The sequence below is a fragment of the Pogoniulus pusillus genome, chromosome 5 (genome assembly GCF_015220805.1).
Source record: "Pogoniulus pusillus isolate bPogPus1 chromosome 5, bPogPus1.pri, whole genome shotgun sequence".
In the NCBI taxonomy this organism is placed as follows: domain Eukaryota; kingdom Metazoa; phylum Chordata; class Aves; order Piciformes; family Lybiidae; genus Pogoniulus; species Pogoniulus pusillus.
This window is the reverse complement of record NC_087268.1, coordinates 2,367,180-2,383,770: the sequence shown is the minus strand read 5'-3', so window position 1 is coordinate 2,383,770 and position 16,591 is coordinate 2,367,180. Positions and strand designations below refer to the sequence as shown.

General features: G+C 37.5%; 1 protein-coding gene across 3 annotated transcripts in view; it reads left to right on the top strand.

The window, feature by feature from the left end:
- Positions 1-5,213, top strand: part of NLGN4X (neuroligin 4 X-linked) — a 122,538-nt gene extending 117,325 nt beyond the window's left edge. For all 3 annotated transcript variants that reach the window (XM_064143025.1, XM_064143026.1, XM_064143024.1), the window contains one exon: positions 1,344-5,213. In XM_064143025.1, the coding sequence (XP_063999095.1) occupies positions 1,344-2,193 (850 nt within the window). In that variant the 3' untranslated portion in view covers positions 2,194-5,213. The remainder of the gene's footprint in view (positions 1-1,343) is intronic.
- Positions 5,214-16,591: the final 11,378 nt, after the last annotated feature.

Sequence of the window (16,591 nt, the reverse complement as noted above, 5' to 3'; positions counted from 1 at the left end):
GACAGAAAAGCCTCCCTGCCAACTAGCATGGCTGGGAAACAAGTTACCTAGTCCCTGTGAGAAATATTACTGGAAGAACAAAACTGAAAATCTATTATTCAGATTTTATTTTCATCACAATGATAAAGGAGAGTTTCAAAGAAAAGCTTCCTAGCAGCCTTTTGTTCTTATAATTACACATTTCAGCCTCAAAAATGTCCAGGAACACAAAGATTATGTGAGAGGCTTTATGCATTTTTGGATCCTCCATTTAGGGCTGGACTCAATTATTCCATTTTCTTGTAAAAAAGTTAAATTGTTTAGATGCTTAAGCTCCACGTTCAGGACTATTCACACCAGTTACTCAGTTAAGAAATGATCAACTCTAGAGTTGATGCCAAAGGTAGAGTTCTGTTACCATCATCAAAATGTGCCTTGCCTATAGGGCTGGCTAAAGAAAGAAGGGAAGAAAGGAAGGGAGGAAGAAAGAGAACAAAGGGAAAGAAAGGGGAAAAAAGGAAAGGGAAGGAAGGGAAAGAAAGGTAAGGGAAGGAAGGGAAGGAAGAAAGGAAGGGAAAGAAAGGTAAGGGAAGGAAGGGAAGGAAGAAAGGAAGGGAAGGAAGAAAGGAAGGGAGAGAAGAAGAAAGGAAAGGGAAGGAAGAAAGAAAGAAAGAAAGAAAGAAAGAAAGAAAGAAAGAAAGAAAGAAAGAAAGAAAGAAAGAAAGAAAGAAAGAAAGAAAGAAAGAAAGAAAGAAAGAAAGAAAGAAAGAAAGAAAGAAAGAAAGAAAGAAAGAAAGAAAGAAAGAGAGAAAGAGAGAAAGAAGGAAAGGACTATTTGTGTAATATGTGAGTCTCACGTAAGTTCTTTGGTCACAGGCCATCCAACATTGCCACAGATACAAGATTTCTACCTAGAGCAGTGCAAACTATGGTACTTTAAGTAAGAAAGCTAATGTCAAACCTTGGGAGAAGCAGAACCTACAGCTTCACTAAGGGGAAAAGTAGTTCATACATCTCTAAGAGAGTTTTGGCAGCTGGTACCGAACCACAGAACTTTGGCTGAGGTTTGGAGCGCTGAATCTCAAGCCTTTCTCTGGTGTGTAAAAAAGCACAATGTACTCTGCAGAAAATAATTTTTATTCATTTATTAATATCTGCTGCTGAGGAATTTTAGGATTTGTTTTCAGGTTGTGTTAGTGACCGGAGAAGCTGTTAACCTAAGGACGAAGGGTTGGGTTGTTTCGAGTTCAGTTTTGTTGTGAGCTTGAGGGTTCCTTTTCCCTTGGTGGGGGCTGTCTTTTTGTTTAATTACTATAATACTGCTTTTTCTTTTCTCTCTCTCTCTCTTTGTTTTACTCCCCCAGAGATCCAAACCAGCCTGTCCCACAGGACACCAAGTTCATCCACACAAAGCCCAACCGCTTTGAAGAAGTGGCCTGGTCCAAGTACAATCCCAAAGACCAGCTTTATCTGCACATTGGCCTGAAACCCCGAGTGCGTGATCACTACCGAGCAACAAAAGTTGCCTTCTGGTTGGAGCTCGTACCACATCTCCACAATCTGAATGAGATATTTCAGTATGTTTCCACAACAACTAAAGTCCCCCCTCCTGACATGACATCGTTTCCTTACGTGACGCGGCGGTCTCCTGGTAAATTGTGGCCGGCCACCAAGCGCCCGGCAATGACACCTGCCAACAACCCTAAGCACTCAAAAGACACCCATAAAACAGCTCCAGAGGACACAACAGTTCTGATAGAAAACAAACGAGATTACTCCACAGAGTTGAGCGTCACCATTGCTGTGGGGGCATCCTTGCTGTTCCTTAATATTTTAGCATTTGCTGCGTTATATTACAAGAAGGACAAACGGCGTCACGAGACTCACAGGCGCCCCAGCCCCCAGCGGAACACCACCAATGATATTGCACACATACAAAACGAAGAGATTATGTCCTTACAGATGAAACAGCTAGAACATGACCACGAGTGTGAATCACTGCAGGCCCACGACACACTGAGACTAACCTGTCCACCTGACTACACACTTACTTTGAGAAGGTCCCCGGATGACATCCCACTAATGACACCCAACACCATAACAATGATTCCAAATACATTAACAGGAATGCAGCCTTTGCATACTTTCAACACCTTCAGTGGAGGACAAAACAGTACAAATTTGCCCCATGGACATTCAACCACTAGGGTATAGCTCAGCCCTTTTCCCCTCTACCCTCACAAGCCACTTGGAAGAAAGGGAAAAACAAAAGAAGAAAAGGAAAAAAAAAAAAACAAACACAAAAAGAAACCCACAAAAAAAAAAACGAAGAGGAAAAAGTTATGATACCATCCATTGAAAGCCTTGTCAAAATCTAAAGTCAAAACAACTAAAAGAGAAGGACAGTCATTATTTTCTTACGGATCCTTCCCACAGAAACTCTCTGATGTTAAAGATCAACCTACAAACCCTATGAAATGTGAAAACTATACATTGCTGTTACAATACTGCTTTAAGGTCTCAGCCACTTTGATTCAAAGTTAAGGCCAGAAGAAGTCACTTAAAAATGGTGTTTTGAGTGTTACCAAGCAAAGCAGAGTCTTCTGGAACACAGAGCTGGTGACTGTACAGGTGTTTTGTTTGGGTTGGTTTGGTTTTTTTTTAAATAAATAAAATAATAATTAAAAAAAACAAATTCTTTATGTGCCATACCATGAATGGCCCTTGTTAAAACGAAGACATCGCCATGGGCTTTTACCCAGCAAACGAAGCTGTAATCCAGATGGGGGAAAATAGAATTTTATTATTAAAAACAAAAATGAAATTAAAAAAAAGAGAAAGAAAGAGGAGGACTGACTATGCAGTAAAACACGTATATAGTTCTGTGCAAAGAGATGACTTGCCAGCCTGAACTATATTTAAAGAAACTTTGTATAAATGTACATAGCTGTGAGTTTAAAAAACAAAACAAAACAAACAAAGGAGAGAGACACACACACAAAAAAAAAAGAAAAAGACAAAAAAAAATTGATGTTTTCAGTTTGAAAAGAGCTTTTAGAAAGATTGTGCATTCGGTTGTGACCTATATGTATATACATTAGTCATATCACCTCTGTTTCCTCCGTGTCCAAAGGAGGGATTTCTTCTTAATTACTAGTGGTAAACAGCAACAACGACGACAAAAAGCAATGAGTTTTTTCTAACATGTTTCATTTCTATGAGGCCATGGTGTCATGCAGAGGATACAGTTGTCTGTGTGACCTTTGTGTTTTCTCTTGCCAGGTTACACTAGTGCATGTTCAAAGTATTCATAGGAGAGTGTTGTTCTTTTCTGAAACTTTCTTTTCTATAATTTAATTTTGCATTAGCCTTTGTTAATTTGCAACACAGCAATGGATTGGAAAATGGAAGGGGGGGGGGGGAAGTCACAAAAGAAAATAATTGCAATTTCAAGCTTGTTAAAGTGAACCAAGAAACATCCAATAATATATACTCAGAGTCCAGTTTGTAGTTCTTGGTTGTTGTGCTACATTAGGAAGAAGTTTGTGTCCTGACAAAAGCAAGGGAAGCCTGTGTTTTGGTCAGCTTTTTCTGAGGAAAACTAACTCTATGTTCACCAGCAGTTGCAGCAGAATCTCAGTTGAGAGAGTACTTTCTTACCTTTGCTAAACAAAATAAAACCACGATTTCAAAGTGGGAAAATGGTGGGTTGGTTGGCTGGTTGTTTTTTAAAGTGTTCAGAAATGGTCAGTGTGTCTAGAACTTCTCTGCCCAGTATCCTGTTTAGTGCTTGAGAGCATACCTGTTAGAAAACACTTTTTTATTGATGTGTTACACAGCAGCCCCATAGCCAGTGAACATTGCAGAGAGAGAAACAGAGATGTTGTAACCTGTTCTGCATCTGAATAAAACCAAAAATCTCAGAGACCATAACTCTCAGGAAGGGCAAAATTCTTCCCTTCTGCCATTCCTTTATTAGGGAACCAGGCGCCAAGCAGAGCTATCAAGTAAAAGAACTTAGCAATTGGATTCAAACAACGGATTTGAGTGTGGAAAGCTAGAAATGAGTTCTCATAGATGAAGATGGCTTTCTATTTTGTCTTTGAAAGTTACTTCATCATTGAGAGATAGTAACCAAAGATACTTGAACAGTTTGGTCTGCACTTCAACATGATTATCCCAGATGTATTTCTGTTGTTAATTCACAGCTGAGCTGCATCTATACCCTACGTCCCCTAAGTATCTAACACAAGATGCCTCGTACCTCTTCTTGTTTTCCATGCTTTTTGCTTTCTTAACAACAACAAAAAAAGTTTGAAACAGTCACCCCTACAAATAGAATCAAAGACAAGGTGATTCATGGAGATCTGTTCAGCTGCTCAAATCCTTGTAGCAGGCAGTAAAACAGACTCTGAAGGAAAGTTAATGACATGGGAAAAATACAGCACGTGATGGATACAATAAATGTGATACAAACCCCACTTGGAGACTTGGGTTAAAATATGATGAAGCAACAGCCTTGAAGTACATCTTGTAGCAAACTGAAATCTTCTTATTTTTCTTTTCTTATTTTCACTGATCCATCACATGATATTGATTAATGCTGACTCAATACCAGACCATTTCCACCACTTATGTAATGCCTCAGCTGAGATGCAGCAGTTCATAACTTGGAAAAAAAGAAAAAAAAAGGGGAAGGGGGAAAAGGAAAAAGTGAAAAAAAAAACAAGTAATGGTGCTTGGCATCATAAGCATTGGTTATGTTTGTAGTGTGAATTACAGTATTTGTTTAGTACTTCCAATTGTCTTCTGCTAGCAATATGTACAGTACTGTTGTCAGGCTTGTGACATTTGAGTAAAAGAAAAAAAATCCTGTAAGTGAATGGTTTTAGCTTTTAAAAGTAATTACAATCAAGTTGATTTAATAATTTGATACATCTGGAACTGATGTATGATTTGTAGAGGGAAGAGATTTATAGGATCTTCATAGAATTCTATGATAATGATATCAAAATCTACTTTGCAAACTGTAAAAGAGAAACAAAAGTACTTTCCCAAGCTTATATTCTTGACCTTAAGAGGCACACAGGGTTCAATGGTTTCTTCTGTTATTGTTTTGCAATTTTTTTGGTTTTTTTTGCCTTAAGTAATGATAGAAGATATATATGGCTGGACACATATGTATAAACTTTTCAGCAGCATTTTTAATAATAAAATATCACAGTATTTTCTAATGCTTTGTGCAAAGAACTACGTGTTCATCCTTTTCTGTAGAAGGTCTTTCAGAGGTGTGTTTTCTGCCCCATCTCCATTTCATAATCCACTGCCTTGATACACAGGACAAAGATATTACATTAACAGTATTTGCACTTTTAAGTTAGGTTTGAGTTTTCATGGCTTTTGCAATTCTATGAGCCTGCCATTAAAAGGAAGGAAACTCAGCCACCGAAGACAGAAGAGAATAAGCTCCATATATTCATTACCTGTATGCACTGCAACCCCCCACTGAAGCAACGGTTTAATTGTTTTGTTGGTGTGTTCTGTAGCACTGAAAAAAAAAGGCTTAGGGAAGCAGCTTCCCATGGTAGTGTCTAGGTTAGCAGATGAAAAGTGTATCTTCCAAATTAGGAATCAAAGTGGTTCAGATAAATCTAATATATCCAGCCTCCACAAGTGAATACTTTGTGTTTAAAATTTAGATCATGAGTTTTGATAGAAAAAAATATGTAGGAGTAGCAATGTGAGTTACTCATATATATTTAAGGGGTTTGCATATGTTGCAGGTATGGTAGTATCTCCCTTCCTTCAAAAGCTGAGTAAGTAAATATAGTTTGGGTTTTTTCATGCTGTTAAGTTCCATTGGCCAACCAGTTTTCCTTTCACTGGAAAGGTACATAGACATTTTAGTTGTTTGAGTTGGGTGTTGTTTGCTTTCTGTAACTATCCTGCTGAATAGTGGTACTAATCTGAATGTGTGATGAGCTTTGAGCATATCATTGAAGAGTATTTGCAAAAAGCAAATTCTGAATGATTCATACCAGATTTTTGATATCTCAGAATCAAGCTTCTGAGATAGAAACACATCATGTGCCTACTGACCTAATCAAGCAGCTTGAATTTTGAGTCTTGAATTTGTATATAAAGCTTTTGCAAATAAACTGCAGATTTAGAATTGTTCAGCAAATATGTTTAATGACAGGTTCCCTTCAAAATTCCCCAGCTTGCTCTGAGAAAATTCATGCACAAGAGGCTACAATTGTGTCATTTCCTTGTTCACCTTAAAATACTGGGTGAACTCAATAAATTACCTTCTTTTCACTTAATCAGTTTCACATTAAAAGAAGAGGAAAAGCCTTCAACGTTTATTAATGCCAAGTATTGTGTTGTTTGATTTCTTTACTGTCTGAAATATACATCTGCAGATTAGTATGTTCCTATTTTGACTTTGCTAAGAGTATGTCAATTTAATGGTATTTAATATCACATAAAAATCCTATGAAATAATACCATTACGATGATGTGCTTGTCTCAAATTTGTAGCTTGACAATTGTATTCTTTAATTATTGTCAACTGTTTCTCATCTTTCCATCTACAGCTTTTTGACATCACAAACCTCATCAGCCTGAATCTCCCCAGAGGCCACTGGCAGCTGGTAGAATCTGGGATTTCCATCCTGCTAGAAATTATGATATTATGTATTTAATATCATAATACGTTAAAATGCTTCTCAGCACCTCGCATTAGCTTGAAAAGCAAGATATTAACCTTTTATTAATGCAAATGAAAACCAAGGAGAGGGTTTGGAAATGTCTTAAACATCTCATTTGAGCTGTAGCATAATAAATACTATTTCACTTTGGGATGAAGTTTTTGTTTGGTGTTCCACTGTGACCACCAAGGTCCTCACTGTGTCTTCTAAAATTTATGCTTTAAGGAAGTTACTCTTTCATAGCCTACCTAGACTACTTTATCCCAATTTTACTCTGGTAAAGAAACCCAGATGACTCAGGTATGACATAGATGCAATCTTAACACAAAGTCCAGATCAGAAGAATTAATTTTGTCATAGACCAAGTGGATGGCAGCTTCCCTGAGACCCAGTGGTAATTAAGAAGGATACACATTAATATTCCAACAATTTGGACCTAAAGTTAGGTAATAAATTAGGTGCATACCATTTTTTGTCAGTGTGAAGTTGACACATTTTTGTAATGTCTGCATTTTCCCAACTTGATTTTCCATGCCTTCCCCACAATGAACATTTGCAAACAGTCCTAGTCATTTCTGGAATATCTATTCAGGTAAATGAAAAATGAAATGGCATCCTTTTGTTTGCCCTTCTACATGAATACCCTCAAGTACTGAAAAGATAGAAAGTTCTTCCTCTACTGCCTTTTACTAGGGTTTATAGGTTGCCCAGATGCTTCGGAGTAGTCCCATTCCCAAGAGTCCGGGTTTAAATAAAGGGAGAAGACACAGAACTGGCATATATTGACTTAGATTTCTCTCCCAAGAGTCAAAGATATGGCACAAAAATGTAGTGAACTTTATATGTTTTATTTTAAGTCTGTTGCATTTGTAGCAAACATTCTTTTGTTCAGCTTTTGATGTCTGATGTGATGGGGTTTTTTTTTTGCCACACCTAATTCACAGTCCTCTCCCATTTCATGTCATCTTGTATCTTTCATCAGTGCTTCATCATATACCTCTCTGAGAGGCACAGTTGTCATATATTTGGGGTTTTTCTTTCCTGTCACATCTGTTAAGTTTGGCCCCAGATTTATTCTATACTGTGCAGTATGGCTGTTAACATTTTTCATCTCACATTTTCCTCGCTGCTTTTAGTGTTAATAAAGGAGTATTTACATGAGAATATTCAACATCCTTGAAATGCATCACTCTATATATGTCTTTCTGCCAGCCCAACATCTTTGTATAGTGTGTGTCTTAGTGGGAAGTATCGGCTTGGAGCCAGGCTTTCCTGCTACTGTGTAGTTTAAATTGTTATTGTTCACTGGTGGCATTTGTTTCTTTCCTATATTGATCAAAGATAAATCATCACAGTCTGACATTCTTTTCCATAGCAAGATTTCTCAAACCTTGAAAGGTCATTGTTCTAATTCTTGTTTGGATGCAGCTAATCACACTGTACCACCAAAATGTACAAACTTCCAAGTAATCCATATTTCCTTATTCTTCTCTCGGTGCTAACTAATGGGTGGCTGGCACAGTTCACCTTGTAAGACAAGAATTCATGTTATCTGCCTTCTGCTTGGTGGGGATTTCTTTCACATGTCTGGGAAAATAAACATATTTTCAGGCATCAAAATTTCATTACATCATGTCAAAGGTAAGCAAGACCTGAGGTAAAGTTCATAGAAATTGCTGGTACTGAAGATCATGCTCTAGTATCATGCACTGGTGGTTATGTCGTAAAGGCAGCAATTTGCAGGTTGGTAGAGAACAGCCACATTAGTGCTTAGTACACTTTGAGCACTAGATAGCTTACTTCACTTTTAGGGAGGTGGTGGAGTCACCATCCCTGGAGGTGTTCAAGCAAAGCCTGGCTGAGGCACTTAGTGCCATGGTCTAGTTGACTGGCTAGGGCTGGGTGCTAGGTTGGACTGGATGATCTTGGAGGTCTCTTCCAACCTGGTTGATTCTATGATTCTATGTTAACTTTCTTTTTTCCATTCATATGGTGAAAATAACTTCAAAGCTGCAATAGTTGTCTTGCAGGATCTAATCTTCCGTTGTTCTTCAGAATACAACAGAGTACATCTCAGTGATCTGTGAAAAATGAGGTTGTAGAAATGTAGGTAAAGCCAGGTGATACAGAAACTGCAGTGCAATTTGTGTCTTTCAGGAAATGATGATGATATTTTTAATGTGTTTTTAATGGAGTTTGTGCTTTCAAGAATGCCCATAAGTAACAGCAATGAAACTACAGGAGGACTGGCTTAAAACAACGAGGAACCAAATACAAAATGTTTCTAAATTAATTTGACATGAAGAAATATGATAGAATATGATATGATATGACCTTAAAACAATGTGATGGATTTCTTCTGCATGAATGGCCAATGCCAAAATAAAAAGGACAAGTATCTCACAGGATACTTTTTTACAGCAACTAGTCAAATGAAATCATTGCAGATAATGAGATTATAATGGGACTTTGAACAGAGATATTTGTGTCATAATGCTATACCATATAGATTTAGATATGCTGATCATAATCTACAGTTCTCATCTGGGTGCTGAGAAGTATAAAATTAAATCCTAACATGCCTTACTTTAGCCAGACAACAGTGCTGCCATGGGAGATAACAGAGCGAAGTGAAATGTGCACTTGTGTCAGGGAGTCAGAATAGAACATTCAACTCTTTTTATTTCAAGAAAGGCAAAGTGCCAGACTCAATAAATAGTGAATAATGACAGTACAAGCCAGTCACAGGCCCTGCCTGGAGAGTCAAGTTGCATGTAGAGACCAGCAAAATTTGCCCTTTTCTTCTCAGTTTCTTCATGGGGAGGCTTGGAGATGGAATGTCGGTGGGATATGCTGTGTTCAACACTGGTCCCTAGAGATCTCAAAAGTCATTCATGACCAATATATGTTACAGGTCCCTTTAGGCTGTAGCTGGGACAAGAAGAATAGATTATGAACTGTTTGCTTATTGCTAGCACTTATTTATCTTCTCAGTGGAGGGCATTCAGGAAGAAGTAAGGGATGAAATACAGTGTGCTGCCAGCATTCCACAGTACTCTAGGAGTGCCAGTCAAGATCCTTACTTGGTTTTCAGCAGGGCTGCTGGCTGGGAAAAAACCACAAACAAAATGAAAAATAGGAAGTAGAGATGCTAAAGAAGGGATAATGGTCACTTGCTGAGCTGATTTGAATAAATCATAGCCCATTATAATGGACTTACTTAAAAGTGTCTCTGCTGTTCCCCAGATTCAAGATTCTGCACCATTAATTTATCAGAAAGTAAGAATGTGATGAAAAATTAATCAAATTTAAAAAATTACCCAAAATTAAAGCTCTAGCATCCTAAGAGAAGTAATACTTAGTGATGCTTGAGTATTTTTGTCTAACTACAGGTGTGTGATTACACCTCCAAATCAGACACATAAAATAAGAGAGTTTTGGTGGAGGCACTATGATAAATCATCAGGTGTGTTATGCACGTAAATAGGATATGGTATTTCATTTGCAACAGGTCTGTCAATTGCTTCTGCAAGAAAGAGTCAGCAAGCTGTGAAATAATGTATGCTGAGGACAAATGGAACAACTGGCAGCAGCTCTGGTACCTGCAGCACACAGCCAAAGACAAAGGAAGACGTAAGTTGCCAGAACTTTGGATGGATAGGAGCTTGTGTTAGGAGCCTGGTTTTCTTCAGCTCATGGTAGCAGGATGCCATTTGGATCTTATATACAATGAATTTTTTTGTGGAGAACTTTTTCTTCCTCCAGAAAGCTGCCATGTAACCAGGAACTAGCATGATTAAAAACAAAACAGTATCTCCTCAGGGTGGTGATAATATAGAGGTGACTGCGCTGAACTCTGCAGAGTTAGGTTTGTAAACCTTCTTGGCATTCAGCAGTTTACTAATAGACAACTGATAAGAAACAGAGAAACCTATGCAGAAAGTAGCATGCAAGAGCTAAGACCAAACACAAAGCAGGTGTTAATAAGGTGGTTCAGAAGCACCTCAGCAATTTCCAAAGTCTGGCATATCATACAATATTCTGGAGACTCAGCAATCCTGGAGGCACAGGCAAACACTAAACAGCACAGTTGTGTTCATTTTTACTAACCTGTATAGCATTCTCCAACTGGAACTCAAGCTCTGATGGCATCTTTTTTTTTTGTCCCCTGACATTATTTGGCTTTATGCCTTTTTTCTATTGTTTGGGAGTTGATAGATTCGGAACTTGCAGAATTTTGACAGTCATCTCTGCTTGCTTTTAAAAAACAATAGGAAAATGACCACATTTTCCTCATTTCAGTTATTTCCTGAAATAGAAAACAAAGTTGAGAGGTTGAGAGGCAGCATGCTTGAGCAGATGGCTTTTTACAAGTGTTAAAGTCTTACTCATCTTCATCACATTTTCCAAATGATACTTTTATTAGTAGGCAAGGTGGCACTGTCCCTTTTCATTTCATGGGAGCCATGGCTTTAATATTGAAGCATATAAGCAATTAGTACTTTCTGCATTGCTTTCTTTCCCAGGTGTTAAGAAAGCAAAGTTAATTTTGTAATTCTATTTTTCTCCTTCTTATCCAGCTTGACACTTCTTAAGAATGTGATTTTTTTTTCCTCAGTACTTACTGAAAAACTCACAAAACAAAAGCAAACTGGTTCAAAGAGGTAAATGAGTGCATGTTTATAAAGTAGAAAACAATTAATTGATTTAAAAAGTCAAACTCTATTGCTTTTAATTCTGAGATCATTCTATTTCTCCACGAGTTTAGCAATTGCTTGAAGTGGAGCTTCTGCATCACAAGCTTTAAAATATGAAAGTATGGGGGAAAAAAAATCTCATTTTACACTTAATTTGAGCAAAGCCATTTTTCAGTAGACACACCATTTTAGTTATTTTAACAGACAATGTGATGATTTATGTGCAAAGACAGAACCTTTGTTGGAAATCTTGCTAACTGGGACTTTTTAAATGTGGAAGTCCACATATTTAGATACCAGGCATGTAGTTCTGCATCTGTATATGTTCAGAATAATTATGACATATATATGTCTGTGGTTATTATCTACTTCTGTACTGCCAGTATCAATATATAAAAGCTATTTAAAGTTAGCTGTGGGTCATAGAATATTGAAAATACCCATCTATTGCAGAGATATTTTGGAACTGGTACTTTTAAACCCTTCCTTTTTTCCTGGAAATATACACAAGCTTTGACTCAGAAGACACATACAAATGTAACTGAGGGAAAGGTGAGATGTTGGTGGAGTCACCATCCCTGGAGGTGTTCAAGAAAAGCCTGGATGAGGCACTTAGTGCCATAGTCTTGTTGACTGGCTAGGGCTGGGTGCTAGATTGGAGTGGATGATCTTGGAGGTCTCTTCCAACCTGCTTGATTCTATGATTCTATGTTAGCTTTCTTTTTTTCACTCATATGGTGAAAATAACTTCTAAGCTGCAATAGTTGTCTTGCAGGATCTAGTCTTCAGTTGTTCTTCAGAATACTAAAGAACACATCTCAGTCATCTGTGAAAAATGAGGTTGTAGAAATGTAAGTAAAGCCAGGTGATACAGAATAGACCAAGTCAAATGAGGAGGATAGCAGGAGCTTCTGAAGAAACGTGGTTATGAATCAAAGACACATGAAGAGAATCTGGGAAGCGATCTGAGCTTGAATCGACTGAGCTCAGAGAGCTCAGAAGAAGAAGATAAACTAGGAAAAGGAAAGAACCAGAATGCACATAATACTGAGAACAACAGTTCAAAAAGCATTGCACAAGATGAAGAAACAGTACTGAACTGCCAAGGTGTGTTTGCCTCAGTATTTTCTTGTGTGAGTGAGGAACATACTGTTAAAAGAAATCTCCCAAACCCCATTGATCAAACTTTTCTCACAGACTAAACTTTGGTGTAAATTCTGAGTGATCTTGGAGCAGATGAGCTGGGTTCATGTTGTGGGTATATACTGAAGGATACTTTCTAGAAATGGACCTCATGTCTCCAAGAAAACCACTGAGATTTGTGGATGGAAAGCATTGTCTGACACTTTGCAACAGCCCTGGCCCTAGTCCTTGTCCCTCTTGCATTTAACAGGCCAGCAAATTTTGGGTTTTTTTGCAATAAGGATGGTGGGTATAAAATTATATGATCAAAGCTAATTAATCATCTTGTCTTTAGTTCATGGCACAGTGCCTTTGAATCCCAGAATGCATCCTAAACTGCTAAGTTGTAAAGCCATTTACAAAACACTCGTTTTTAAAGTCTGCTCAACACTGTGGAAAAGGGAAAGTGCAGGTCCCAATCTTTGACTTTGCACAGCAGATTATACTGACAAAAGGATCTTTCTTTTCTCTTGTCCTTTATACAAAGCAATCATATATTTAACACTAAATTCTGTTTCTCGTGGATTAAAAATTCAGCAATGCACTGAAATTTGCTTCTTGTCCCCTTTAGAATCTGAAACCTTGTGCTAAATATTTCAGTGGGAAAATGCAGGCTCTTTGTGTTAGGTCTTCCTATACCATTCTGTATCTTCCTAATATGAACCTAAAATGCCAATCACATGGAGACACTGGGAGTGGACATATGCAGCACATTAAAACAACAAAACTTTCATGCCCTTAAAGGGCTTTTATTTTTCTCTCATTTCTCATTTTGTTTTAATCCTTATGCATTATCAGATCTAGAACCTGCCTAGCATAAGCTTTTAGTAAGCTTTATTTTTCTTACTTTGGTAATTGTTTTCATTATAAGATTAAGGAGGGGAGTGAATTATGAATTGCAGGGATGATCTTGGAGGTCTCTTCCAACTTGGTTGATTCTATGATTCTATGATTCCTTAAAATCTCAAAGTAAATATTACAGCCATGTAAAAGAAATAGAAAAGTATATTTTCTGGTTTCTATACCAGACACAGTGAGGATTTTCATGTCAAAACTGGAATTTTTATTATTTTAGTCTTGGCTATTCCAGTTGCAAGCCTCTATGTTAACTAAGAAAGGAGCACAGAATGGTACCTCTTCTGTACTTCCACAGCACTTCTGATATCAGGTCAAATGAGAGGAAAAGGAATTTTATCCCGAAGCAATATAGCTGCCTTGAGGTTTTAGTGCAGCTGTGAATATCAAATTATCTTGAGTAAGAAAAATATATTTTCTATCAACAACTCTCCATGCAAAATGGACACAGTCTTCAGTTGTGCCAGGGGAGGTATAGGCTGGATGTTAGGAGGAAGTTGTTGGCAGAGAGAGTGATTGGCATTGGAATGGGCTGCCCAGGGAGGTGGTGGAGTCACCATCCCTGGAGGTGTTGAAGCAAAGCCTGGCTGAGGCACTTAGTGCCATGGTCTAGTTGATTGGACAGAGCTGGGTGCTAGGTTGGACTGGATGATCTTGGAGGTCTCTTCCAACCTGATTGATTCTATTCTATTCTATGATGTTAGGCTTTGATGGGGTAAAAGTGCAATTTGTGTAAAGTAATTTGAAACCAAGCAACAAAACCAAACAGGAATGTGCTCCAACCTGAGGAGAAGACTTTATTGAACTGCTGAATTATCTCAGCTTGATTGTTATTTTGTCCTGAATTTCTGAATCCCCCCCCCATGCATGTGTAATTTATTTTACTGCAGTGTTTTAATCAGACTAATTTTCTCACAACTTAGGTGTATTCAATACAATAATTAGATTCAATCTATCCAGTAAAATAATTAGAAATTAAAGGAGATTAAAGTAAGAACTGAGCTAACAATAGTAAAAAATACTTGATTTTTTTTAATGAGGTATTTGTGGAAACTATTGTAATAATGACATTTATTACATAATGGCAATGAAATTTGACCCTCAAAGAGCAAAGTTTCTGCTTAAAGATATTTTATTTTCTGGTGTTCTTTAAACATTTTTTTAGCAGCCTGGGAATATATTAGCCATAGTAGAACAAGAAACAAAAATATTTACATTGCATTAGAAGTAGTTAATTAGAAGAGCATCAAATCTCTTTGATTTTTAGAAGGCATCCCAAAAAAATGAGAAATCCAATATCTGGATGACAACATACTTGTTAGGTCTGATTTTCATAGCTCAGTGTCTTACTGTGATAAGATAATCTGAAATTATTGAAGCTCCTTATCTTTTGATCACTAAGAAGGAGAAGCAGATAATAACATCGTTTTAAAGGAGGTGGTACAAACAGTCCTTGTAAACTGGAAGTCTGCAAGTGTGGACTGCAAAAATCATTCTCAATAGATGTTCAGAAATGCACGTTCCCAGAAAGAAAATGCTTCTACTTCTTGTTGTAGCATTTGTAAAGGACTGATATTCTTTAGTTCTTTCATCTGTTATTAGCTCTTTTAGTGGCACTTAAAATCAACAACTCAGATTACTTGCACACTCGAGTAGTGGATACTTCAATACTTCTGAGCACAATGATATGCAGCTTCGGGAAATACAGACATTACTATGACAGTCAGTGGTTCAGGAAATTGCCTCTTACTGACTTTCTGGGTTTATAAATAACTGGGATTACTGCACTGCACAAGTGGAGTTTCTTCATCCTGTTCAGCTGCTCAGGCTGGGAATAAGGAGAAAAATTAGAAAGCATTCGGTAGCTCATGTCTGCTCTATTCTGGTTAAACTGCAACCATCCTTCAATCTATCCACACCTTGGGATGAAAAAAGAATTGATTTCTGATTTCTTCTCTATGTACCCTACTTAAATCTAGGCTAAGAATAAAGAGTAATGGAATAGAGAATGGAGTGTGTCACTGCAGTTCTGTCACTAGGCATTCAGCTACCATGAAGAAAAGGTACAATGGCAGGAAGTAAAAGCAGAATAAATCTCATGGACAGAGGCATCTACGGAGGAGGTAGGAGCAGAACAATTACAGCAAGGAGAAAGAGACGCTGTAGCAGAAGAATATCAAAGGGCTGTACTCTAAAGTTTGTAAAGTCAGAGATGAAACTGATGGAGATATTAAGAGGGCTAGAGTGACTTGGTGTTTCAGTACATAATTTGTTTTCAGTAATGAAAAATGAATTGCTGGTGTAGATGTACTGCATAGTTTAATGGTTTTACAGCTGCATTGGTTTTCCCTGGCATCAAGCAAAATGTGATCCAACAGTGCACAGACTTCATGTAGCAGACTGGTGTAAATTTGCTTGGTCTTCATTAGAGCAGGCTAGGCTTTCTCTCTGATTTTCACTCTCAATCAGTTTCTTAGTAGTCCATTCCACAAACAGTAACTGAAATGACCACAAGGACTTTTGGCAAAGGAACTGAAAGAGTAAGCTACAGTCCTGGACTGTCTGTATCAAGTATTTTATGGACATGGTTTAATGGCCACAGTGGTCTTAGGTTGGTGGTTGACTGTCATGATCTTAGAGGTTTTCTCCAATTGAAACAATTCTATGATTCTATAAGTATCTCTGAAGTAGAAATCTGTAACCTTATTGTTTGTGCTGACATTTCACAATGAAAAAGAAATCGTTGCTAGTACAGGGGGTAAAGATACAAAAGAGCTATGACATAAAACCTCAGAATAGTTGAAAGCAGCACTTCTATTTACAGGGACGTGATAATGGCCATGCATAACAAAGCATAATTCTTAAATACAGTGTATGAGAGAGATCATGAGTGAGGTAACTTTTAAATATTATATACAATAAAATGTGAATGGAAGCCTAGAAATAAAGAAAACAGCGACAGATAACACAATGTAGCTGAAAAAAAGTTCTTACATTTAGGTACCTGTTGTAAGATTATGCAGAGATTTACAACCTCTATGTTACAGATCTGTATAATGTGTTCACAAGAGAAGTAATTATTTCTTCTTACCTCTTCTGGTAGCCTGGGCTGTAGTGGCATATAGCTAAGGTTGAGGATTCCACAACTTTACAGTCTGAGTTTTCCAG